The 12329-nt window shown below is 30.1% G+C and overlaps 1 protein-coding gene across 1 annotated transcript in view; it reads left to right on the top strand.

Moving 5' to 3' along the window:
- Nucleotides 1–12329, top strand: part of LOC118201211 (sugar phosphate exchanger 3-like) — a 69919-nt gene that overhangs the window by 34877 nt on the left and 22713 nt on the right. Inside the window, exons 6-8 of the mRNA XM_035373270.2 lie at nt 3835–3931; nt 8954–9038; nt 10828–10982. Of these exons, the coding sequence (XP_035229161.1) occupies nt 3835–3931; nt 8954–9038; nt 10828–10982 (337 nt within the window). The remainder of the gene's footprint in view (nt 1–3834; nt 3932–8953; nt 9039–10827; nt 10983–12329) is intronic.

Raw genomic sequence — 12329 nt, 5'->3', positions numbered from 1 at the left:
ATTAAAGAATATCATGTAGAAAAATTATGTATCTACCAAAGAAATTATTTCCTGAGTAATTTTTTTGCTTTTATGAGAAAAATGAAATAAATAAGCCCTCAAAAGTAATGATTTCTATATAGGCAAATTCTTCCATTAGGTTTTTTGCTTCCATATTTGGATTAATGATGCCAAAAATAATGCTAGAATTGAAATTTTACATTATTAAAAGAAAATTCCTTTTTTTTTAGCTTCTTTTTCTTCATCATGTTTTCTTTTCTTTTCTTTTTTTTTTTTCTTTTTTTCTGCAAGAAGAATTTTTATATGTGCTGTTTTCAAGAATTTATCCTTATTTTCTGTGGTACAAAAAGAAGTGGGTGGAACACCAGAAATTCACCATTGATCATACAGGGTATAGTCTCACGGCACTAACTGCAATTCCAGCCTAATTTTGAGAAAGGACATCCCGGAGAGTGGTCTAAGGATCTTCCACCCATCTCCCCTTACTACTAACATCTCAAATGGCTTGTCATGTATTTTGAGTGCTTCTTTTCTGCACAGACACTATATGCTTGCAAGCATCTTTGAGCCTGGGCCCATCACTATGACAATACCAATGTTTGTGCAGAGCATTAAAATTTGAATCTGAAAAGTTGTGGACACATAAATGCATGAAATATATAATTTTAACCCTTAGCGCTCCGCACGTTTTTGTACCACTGCCTACCAGCAACTCCAGCACATTTTTGCAGGATCCGGTGTTTTTAAATGTAGCATCCAGAATATCTGCATAAATCTCTTTCTTGTAAATATTTTGCCAAAAAATATGTAAACAGTTTTACATTCATTATCTACTATTGTACAACACTGGTAAAAATTTCTTTTTTACCTTAAAATTATCCAGTCATGATAAACAGGCAAGAATCCCCCCTTAAGTGGTATTGGTAGAATTTTAAAGATAAAAAAAATTAGAATAAAAAAGAAAAGATTTTTTAAAATAAAAAGGAAACTTGCTTATTTACCTTTTCTGTTAATTAAAGTTTAGCTATTTTGGTATCATTATGAATTAATCAACAAAAGTATAAGTAAAAGAACATGATTTGTTTCTGTATTGAAAGCAGTATACATCTGCTTTTCAAAATAATGCTTGATATTGTATTGTATATCTATTAATTTTACTATATTGCTCATGTGTTAATAACACTAAAATATTTTTAATATATATCTATATTATTTTAATTAATATAATATTAATATAATAGTTTTAATATTTAATACTAAAATATTTTTAATATATAGTAAAAAATAAAGAAAGGGATGTGACTATTCTCCTTAATTGACCAATAATCCTGCATATTCGCCAGGGGTATTGTCCTCATATTGATAATAACTCCAATAAAAGCCCAAAACTCGCCCTCTTGCATCGCACGCCAAATAGAATAGTTTCCAAATAGAATCACTAGATATTTCTTTATTCTTTAGAACATTTGTGTAATTGTTGGTTTTTTTATAATTTCATTTACCAATTCGTTTGTGAAAAATAATTTGAAATATTGTGTTGGCTGTACAATATTTGTAAGAATTTGGTCCAATGACCTTTGGCGATACACTAAAATGGACTAAACTATCCGGAATATCTTAATTCTTCCTTGACATTGCGCCATTCATCTAAGTCTTCTGGCTACTCTTCACTTTCACTTTCAATAACTACCATTCGTTGTCTCTTTGGTAGTATAATTTTGGAATCACTACTTGAAGTGTCAGAATTATAATCAACATTGTCTTCCACAATATCTTCTAACAATGAAAAATCAAACACATCTTCACTATCACTCAACTCTATATTCTTATCACAATAATTATTTTTCTTCATGTTGCTAACTATAAAATGGGTTAAATAATGTTTCAATCGTAACAGTAGCAAGACTGAGCATATTTTAACTACAGATAGCAATTGCCAATGCCGACGATTCTGTAACATCTTAAGCCTAATCATGCTAAAAACATTGGGCTCCGCTTCAATCGTAACAGTAGCGAGACTGAGCACATTTTAACTACAGATAACAATTGCCAATGCCGACGATTCTGTATCATCTTAAGCCTAATCATGCTAAAAACATTGGGCTCCGCAGCGGAGCCTACGACATTATGGAACAAATGATGGACGGCTCTGTAGCGGAGCACTAAGCGTTAAAATGAGCTACATGAATTCAAAATTAATAATAAAAGATAGTAAAATATGCATCCAAGAATATGGATTAGTACAAAGTAAAAAATTTGCCGAGATTCATGATGCAAATTTATTATAAAAATAAACCACTGAAATGGGCACAAAAAATAATAAATATCTTGAATGATAAAATAAGTTAATTTTTTAGCCCATCTCTATTATAAATGTGATGCATGTTAAAATGCTTTTTTTTCTAATATATGTGCAAGAAAAGAATGCCATTAAGTTTGATATGCTAAATAATCTGAAAATGCAATTTTTTTTTTTTTTTTTTGGTTGTTTACAATCAAAACTGAATGTAAATCACAAGTATTCATGGATAAAGCAGTTGCGTACTTTCGGAATTTTATTGTATTCTGTATGCACTATTTACAAATTAAGGAATTTGTGATCTGACATGGTTTTGCCTCATCCACCTGTGGAAAACATAAGCTAAGAAGATAATTTAGTAGTTTACCTTTCATGTCTAAAGGTAAACAATCCAGTGCCAAAAACGTAGAAATGATGAAAGCTGAGAGGAAATCTATAGCTCCTGAGTTATAAAGCTTGAATTTCAGTTTGAAGAATTAATAACTTTTTCTAATTTTTCTGCATGTTAAATATTATTCATTTTGATTTTGTATTACATTTTTGCATATGACAAAATTAAACTATTCTTGAATTTTTTTATCGTTTTCCTTTTGAGATAAAATAATGTATAATTTCTGTAGTGAGTTTTGAAATAAGGCGGACTAAACTAACATAATGCTTCATAACTTGTAGAGACATTAGGTATTTTTGGAAGCAAGCAGGATGAAAAATTAGCAACACCTTCCCTGGGAATCGACCTGTGGGCCTCTGGAATATGCGCCTAGCGTGCAGACCACCACACCATAAATGCATGCCAAGAAAGCGGGATAAATACCTTATATACTTCCCCTTTTAAAGAGCGATTGGGAATTTTAGGGGACCCAGTCATCAAATCCTGGGTGGGGAGAATCATCATCCACCACCCTTTTTAGTTTGGGTGCCACTGTAGAGATATTAGGTATTTTTGGAAGCAGGCAAAATGAAAAATTAATGATGCCTTCTCCAGGAATCGAACCATGGACCTCTGGAATACGCACCCAGCGTGCGGACCACCACACCACAGAGGCATGCCAAGAAGGTGGGAGAAATACCTTATAAACTCAGAATTAAAAATTTGTATTTGCTTCTAGATAATTGCTGACATTTTGTAAAGACACAAAATATCGAATTCATATATTAACAAATTTCATATACATTTGTGCATATCGGAAATTATTTGAATTTTCATTGCCTGCTGCTCCAAAAAGTTATGTTTGCAAATGGGGTGTTACAAATTGTGAAAGTTTTTTCAGTCTACCCCAAACTGGTATTATTTTTCAAGTGTTCTGCTACAAGCAACTACACTTCATAAAGCATAATGTTCCATTATTTGTGCTAAAAATAAATTTGGTTATGAGATCTTCACTTGTTGAATGTTGTTATATATATATATATATGTGTGTGTGTGTGTGTGTGTGTTATGTGCATATAAATAATTAAAAATAATGAAACTTGTATTAATCTCATGATTAACTTGTATTATAATCTCTAAATAAAATAAGTGCATATCTTAACAGCCGTGGATTTGTGATGGGAGTGTGGGGTGCATGTCCATCTGTTGGAAATATAATTGGAGCTTGTATTGTGAACTTAGTATTACATTTTGGCTATCAGGTATGATTAAATTTATTTTACTTAGATTTCTTAATTGTTATCATCTTAATATCCGAGTTTTGCATTCTGCTAATGCAGTACAAAGTCTAAGATCTGGAATTGCCAGGACATTGATGATTCTAGATGTCAAAAATTTTCAAATTTTAGATCATCAGTTTAAATCTAATTAAGATTATGTATAGAAATTATAAAACTAGGAAAGTTTGTTTGTAAAATAATAATATTTCACAAACAATATTTCCTAGTTTGAATATTGATCTTAGAGGAACCAAAATTGACAATCAAAGAGCTTAATGTTAAAATTAGTATTGTTTCAGTAAAAATTTTTTTAGCATAATTTGTTCAACCATTTTATGGGTTTAATACTTTCTTTAATTTTACAAAAAGACATTATTTCTTGTTCAGTTTCAAAGTTTATTTTTTCAAATTCTGTAACAACGATGTTGAAATTTTCCATCAAGTAATCAATTGAAATATTTTTCTCAATAACCTCTTTATTATTCTTTTCATAACTGGCAATTATATTTTTTTGGATAAACCATACTACAGGCTTCACTATCCATTAATTGTTTGATAGTTGGAGCATTGCCATTGCAATGAAGATTTTAGCAATAGCATTTTCATTTAGCATTTCTTTACCTATTCCATTAATCAGAAAAATTTGCAGTTCTTTTCTATTAAAGCCATTTGTTACTTTTTTATTTGGTGTATTTCCGCAGCACCGGATGAGTTTTTTTTTCTTCTTTCCTGACAACTGTATGAAATATATTTTTTACAATTTGAGATTTTCCAACATATGAACAAGCAGCTATTCTGTTTCTTCAAGAAAAAGCATGCTGTGTAAAGACTACATTTGAATAATCACCTAATGAAATCAAAATGCGAATTGACGCCAAATGGTGATATTTTCTGCCATTTTGGCTTTCTACAAATTTTTACATCTATTAATTGATTGATGATGGGGTAGTTAATATTGAATTTCAGGGGTGAATTTTAGTTAGCATATTGGCATTTACTAAATACTTACTCTTAGTTTTCTAGAAGTGATTTAAAGCTGGTTTATTTGGTTTATTTAATTATGGCAAAACACTCGAGAGCTGCCTGCCTAAGAGGAGGTATTCCTTCATTGAGGAATTTCTAAAGGAGATTGGCTCGTACATGCATTACACATGGGGAAAACCGCGACACTGCCCATGCAGCCAGCCAATTTGCTGAGATTCGAATTTGAACCAAACTAGCAGTGTTCAGTGACTTTACCACTCTGGTGGTGGTTCCTGATTATGTTTTCCACATCATGTATATTACTGTCTTTTACAAAATAAAGATTTTTGGCAAACTTGAATTGAACTCTTCACCAAGGTTGTATCAGCAATAATATCTGGTTGCTTTGAATCTTTTTTTTTTTTTTTTTTCTTTTTTTTAAATTTTTTTTTCTTTTGCTTGTATATAAAGTTAGTCTTTCAAACTTTCCTTTTCTTTCCTTTTTAATTAATCCAATTGATAGCAAGATAGTTGCTTTTAAGTGTTCAAGAGATTTATTTAATTTCCTATATCATTAAAGACTCAATTTTTGGAACTCTATATATTACTGTATTTTGTTAAATTCAATCAATGAATGTATAGATTAATTTTTGGACTATTTTAACTTCATCAATCAATATGATATGGAATATGGAGAAGTTTCATTAATTCCTAAAAGGTGTATTTAGACACACACATAATATATATATGCAAGTATTAGAAAAACTTGTTTTCGAACTAAGTGAATTTAAGATCATTCAACATTATATATATATATATATATATATAAAGACAAATTGATTATATTATCTCCTAATATAAATTTAGTAGAATGTATCAAAATGATTGAACCCAGAAGTATGAAATTTAATTCCGAAAATTGTTTTTTTTAAAAGGAACTTGAATGTAAATCATGGAAAATTTCTTAAGGGTACTTGAATTTAAATTGTGAAAAAAGATGTTGAAAAGTATTTGAATTTAAATCATGAATAACAAAAATTCAAACTTTGAAAAAGAAAATTAATAAATTAAGAAATTATTACCATTGATTGGAAATTAGTTGACTTTTCAAGGGGAACAAACCAACTCCCGATCAATGAGCAATAATTAATAAATGAAGGTGTTTCGTCTTACTAAAGTAAGAATGAAGATGCCAAACTGGCAAATTTAGTTAGGCGAAAATTGTAGTTCCGTTAAGTGATTGAATTTTTAGAAACCTTGAGACATTAAAGCCAAATTAGAGTACCAAAGAACTCATTCTGAATGTAGCATTTTTGCTAAGACAATAGATTCTTTAGAAATTTTGAGTGAATAGCCAAATTATGTAGTAAAAATTACAAGATACTTGAGTAACGTGTCCCCCGACACCCTCGCTTTTATGCATGTTAATTCAAAAGTATTTTTTATAAAAATAATGAACAGCAGTAATCTTAACTGGAATTATGAAATAGAACTAAAAGCAATTGAAATAAACAGTAATGCCTGATATGGTGTTGGATGATATGAATGAGCACCTAATTTGTTTAGGATTTTCCAAACATGACATTTTGAAAGGCCACAATTTTCACTTATCTCTCTTGTGCTGCTGTTCAGATATGTGAAGGTGAATGCTAATATATCTTCCTGTGATACTTTCCATCCTACCTTCGCTAGTGTGCCAGATTAAAGTCGGCTAGTCATGCAACCTGTCTCCCTTAAATGTTTCAAAACCCGTAGGATGGTCTTGTGTGAAGGATGCGTGCTTGGAAGAGAAAGTTGCCGATACAACCATGCTGATGATCATGCCATACGTTCTCATTTACTGTAAAGTTGAACCATCTAACAATAATCATTTTTCGAAAATTGTTCCATGACCTTCAGCATACAACCCAGAGATCTCTCTTTTATAACTGTCTCAGGTGAACTGGTGTAATGTTTTATACACTAGTTGCATAATGCACAGATTTCACACACCAAGCTCAAGTTGCATTGAGCTTATGCTTTTCACGACACCATTTTGCATGATCTGCATATTGACTACTTGGTTTGTAAAGATAATCAGTGCAAGGATGTACCCTGCAGGGTTTGAACCACAATCCTGTCAACTGAGAATTTCAAGTGATACAACTATGCGATGCAGGCTTATTTTTTGTGTAAGAGATAGTCTTTTCTCTTTTCACTCAAGCTTCATGATTTCACAGTCTTGGAAATCATGAAAAAACAAATGTTCATTTTCAGCACTTTTTTTTAGCATTCTTATCCACAAGGTGTATGTTTAAATCAATGATGCTCTACAACTTCTTAATTCACTTTTTCCACTACCTCATATAATTTTTGAGATAAGAATGATAACTGCTGTTTTCTGCCAGGTGGTATTGTAAGCAGTCTCATCTAGTAGTGCATAGCCACTTTACTATAACCTAGTAAACACATTTGTGTGACTAGAGCTGCACCTTTTGGCAGTTAAATGGGTGATACTGGACTTCAGTGAGCACCCTGTATATAGTATATATAAATATAGTAACAAATAAACTTTTACGATATTATATAATAAAATTAGAATAATTTGAATCCATATAATAGCTGTATAGTTGCAATTTTTTAACAATTAGATTTTGCTTTTAAAGCAATTATAACATTTGAGAGGAGCCATCATTTTTGACAAAACTCTGTAGTGTAGAAAGTTACAAAACAGCATCAGTTGTAGAAAACTCTTGTGTAAAAGAGAGATATGGGAAAAGCCACAAAAACCAATCATGCAGCCAGCTGATTTTTCTGTGTTTTGAACCCAGGCCAAGTTGAACTCCCAGTATTCAGCAGTCTTAACCATTCATCTACTGGTTGGCTGAGTGTTAGTAGATATAATGCTACAGGAACTTTGGATAGATTTAAGAGCATTACTGTTCGTATCTTGTAAAGGTCCTTTATCTCCTTTTGGCAGTTAGATAAATGGTTAAGCATTTAGAGGAAGCTAGATCATTTGATGTGAAGATCGGAGTTAGAGTCTAAACTTGAGTAACAAAGGAAACTTTTATAACACTTGTAATCTCATCCATGAATGATGAAGCTAGACCGAGCAAAACATGACATCTGAATAATCCATTTATCATACTAAGAAAAATTCTTTGGCCTTTAGCCCATTTTTATATTTACCAAATTATCTATAAGTAGAAGCTGGCATAAGATCCTGACAAAAGCATTTGCTGTAAAGGTTTATGCCAGACTGAAATTGGGAATATATTTTTATGAAATAATCTTCAGAATGAATTTCATTTGTATTTCAATGTTTTCTCCTTGTGTTATATAGAAATTTTCCCTTACTTCCTCATTATAATTCTGTACCAGATTCCATTGTGGTACCATGGGTTTTTGAGTAATAAAGCCAGCATATAAAGTAACATTATTATAGCAAATTATCATCATCATATGATACACAGTCTCGTAAATCTGCAGTTGCTTCATAAAGTTTGTCAAATGTGACACAAAAGTGAGATCATTTTTATGTGAGATGAAGATCTGCTTCGTTACTAACAATGACAATCAGAGCTTAATTATTCAGCTGAATGCCACTAGCATTCAGATTCAGTACTCCTCAATTATTAGGTGAAACTAGAATTTTAGCTGGAGTCCCAAATAGGATGTCAGGCTGGCCGCTTTATTCTAATTGTTCATTATTAATTTATTTTTGAACTAAGGTGTATATACTTTTTAATGCATTTAAAAACAGTTTTGTGTTTAAAATTCTATATTTCGGCATTATTTCATAGCTGCTTTCTTTTGTATAACTTACCATTAATCATAGTATAGTTCTTGTCAGTCACTGGGCTTAATATTTTCTAATTTCTAGATCGCTTTTTGTTAAAAAAATCCTTTATCTATCCTGTAGTAAATGTATGACTATTATATTTTTCTTATGATTGATGATGTTTTTTAAAAATATCATCATCAATCATTTTTATAATTGATTCATTTTTGAATCTCTTTTATTAACCTGCTATTGAAAAGAAATATTTTTATTTCAAGTACTCCTTCTTAGTTACATCCAGTATCACATTTGCTGCAGGATGTGTGATACTTTGCAGTTTAGTCGCTTCACCACGTGATGTTGGTAAGAAAGCTTTTTAATTTTTTTTTTTCAAATTTATCCTGTATAATGCATGTTTAAATGAATTTTTATTTGGCCGTAAAGGACAAAAATGGATACTTATATATTATCCCTTTGATCTTTGGTAGAAATTTCAGCGACAGTCACCAACTGGCTATCGATGCTGTGAAATTCTAAGGGAAATAGTCATCCATAATTAGCACTACTTGGTCGATTGATGGGATAATACATAAATATCCAAAAATGTGTAAACTAGTGGAACTAGATCTATAGCAGGTTAATGTGACAAAAATATATTAATTATAAATCTTTGGTGAACTTTTTTATTATTCTTTCCAAAAATATGAATTAAGGATCTGATTTTGAAAATTTTGTTTCTAAAATTTGACAAAAAAAAAAAAAAAAAAAAAAAAAAACAGCAAGCATTAAATGCATGCAACTACAAAATTCCATGTGCATTTATTATGTGGGAGATGTATTTGAAAAACCTGTAAATCTAAATCATTTATGTGAAGCTTAATTAAAAATTTTTGGTATTTTCAAGCATGAATTTTCATATACTTAAGTTTGATAAGGTGGGTTGATTAGGTAGCTCTGAAATTTTAGCTGTTTGAAAGAAGCATCTACATGACCAGTTTAGCAGTCATTTCTATTTCAGTTTCGTATTTGTTTTATTAGATTCAAATTTTTTATTAATCTCTAATGTATGAGAAATTCTTAACATTTTTTATTGTTTCTGATTTTAGTTATTAGGAGATATACTGTTGCTTAAAAATATGAAAAATTCCTGCATGTTTGTAGTTGTAGTTTGCATTTTTTTAATATGCATCTTGGTAATGTTTACTCATTTCAGTAACATCCTTAAGTATGTTTGTAAAGAAGTAGTAATTGTATATTTAAGCAAATATGTAAGCAATTGGGTGATAAACTTATCATTTGACTACCCGCATTTGTGCATGTGTTTGCAAATAAAATAAAAACAAATCCTGTTTTGTCAATTTTTGGTAGATTGATTGATTTTGTATGGTTGATTATATTGTATTTTTTAAACTATCTATAAATATCATTGCTTATTATTTACTGAATGGTTCAAATTTGTGCTATTCATTTTATAACTAGTTCAGAAACTGGCAGAACAGATTAGCCTATAGTTAGCATCATTGTAAGATAGTTATCTTTTAAGCTCTTAAAGGTAACCTTTCTAAAATAGATGGCTTTTGCATGATTTGAAACAATCAACTGCTTGTGTATAAATTATTTGTGCAAAAATTTTGGAGCATTTTCAAATGTAAAATTAGGCAAAGAAGAACCTTAAATTAGTATAAATTTAAAATCTCTGTTAGTTTATGTTAATGTAATATTCACCTGAAAAACAAATATAAAAATTTGTTTTGCCTTATTTTACATCTTACATTCATTTGTTGGTGTAAATGTTTGATTCATGTATTTTGTTGGTGGGAATCAAGAAATTATGTTAGCAATCAACCATTTACATGTAGCCATGAGGTCTGAGCATGCTTCATTTTATTTTTATTTTCATGAATTAATTGTATATGATCTGTGTGATTTGTAAGTTGCAAAAGTAAATAATGTAGGTAAACATGCAATGTCGTGTAGTATATAGTACCTTTAGTACACTCCTTAAGTTGGCATAACATATGCAGTAATTTTGGGTGGTAAACGAAAAGGAAGTTCAAAACATTTAATCATTGTATAAGCTAGAAGCTTTTTTCTTTTCAGTAATTTCTCATTTTACTTGCAGTTTTATTAAGCATTTGCTTTAAATTTTTAGGTCTTCCTGATCCAGATGAGAACTGTTCTGATCCTTCAGATAAGAAACCATTGCTTCAACAAGAGCCATCTTCAAAAGTTTATGAGAGGTCAATAAGTGAAAGGCCAAAAGCAATTGGACTGTGCCATGCTTGCTGTCTGCCTGGTGTTATAGCTGTAAGATCTTTTCTGGACACATTTTAAGAGCACTAACAGATATTATCAATTTTCTGTTAATTTATAATTATGTGCTCACGTAGTGATTTAAGACATTTGTTAGAGCTACATAACTGATGCTGATTTAAAAATTGTTCTTATTTTTGTTTGAAATTATGCTAGGTTTATATTGTTTTGGTGTGAAGCACTGCTTAAGTACAACAAATGAAGTAATTTTATTTAAAACACGATTAGTGCTTATATAATGTTTCAAAGTGATTATGCAATAAAATATCACTTGAATGACTGGTTAAGACCCATATTTCTTATTTTAAGAAATGAATCAAATAACATACCCTTTGAGACTGAGAATTTTGGCTATGTGATGCTGTAGCTATGAACTGAAATTCTGCCTATTGGTTTGACTTAGCAGCTTAGCTCAGACTACACCAATGCGAAAGCAAGTTATCATCAGTGTAGAAATAAAGAACATGAAAACAAGTAAAGAAATAAGCAGTTAAAGGTTTAAAGTTTAAATTTTACATTACATGTTTCTTTTCCAATTTGAGCTAGAAGTTTATTTGAGGTGCAGTTTATGGTCTAACTTAGTGCATAACTTAAAAATTGTCACTAGCTTGTAAAAGGATACCACACAGTTAAAAAATCTCAGTATTTAAAATTAGCATAACTGATATCTGCATAAAACACTTTATATTAAACAATTATTGTGAGGGAAGCCAAGAAAAATAGGAGAATGAAAAACTTAAAATTTAACTGTTTATGAAACTTGCATTTGTGGAGAATAAAGTCAATGAGGGATACTATAACATAACTCTTTCATAACTGTATAAGTTTTCATAACTTAATAAGGCTCCCTTCAAAAATAATCCATAATCTTATTAAAAAAACTACTCAAGACTTCTATAAATAAAATTTTAAGGGATCACCCGCAGACACTGGCATGGACAAAAGTTTTTTTAATGTAAAATTTCATTAAAATACCATTTATGTTATAAAAGCACAAAGAAATAAAGTTTAAAATTATTATCTATGGATAAACTAAAATTGAAAAAAAAAAAAAAAGAAAAGAAAAGAAAAAAGATGCACAGTACACTTAAATTTTATACTACTTCTAGAACTGACTTTTTTAGCAAGAGCAGTTTATATCTTATAATTTTAATAGTTTTATCAGCACATTTCAGACCTTTTTCCTTTATATGTTATTTTCTTATATATGGAAAAGATTTCGTGTTTGACTTATTGCCATTTCTTTTGTGGAAAAACCACCAAAAATATAAATTCCATGTATTTTTATGAAATGATGTCATATGAATCAAACTAATCATAGTCTAAAAGCTTGCTTTTTTT

This window comes from Stegodyphus dumicola, chromosome X1 (assembly GCF_044657685.1).
Source record: "Stegodyphus dumicola isolate Sdum_Otavi_A_Nest chromosome X1, ASM4465768v1".
Taxonomy (NCBI): domain Eukaryota; kingdom Metazoa; phylum Arthropoda; class Arachnida; order Araneae; family Eresidae; genus Stegodyphus; species Stegodyphus dumicola.
The sequence above is the reverse complement of the archived record's forward strand: the minus strand, read 5'-3'. Positions and strand labels throughout refer to the sequence as shown.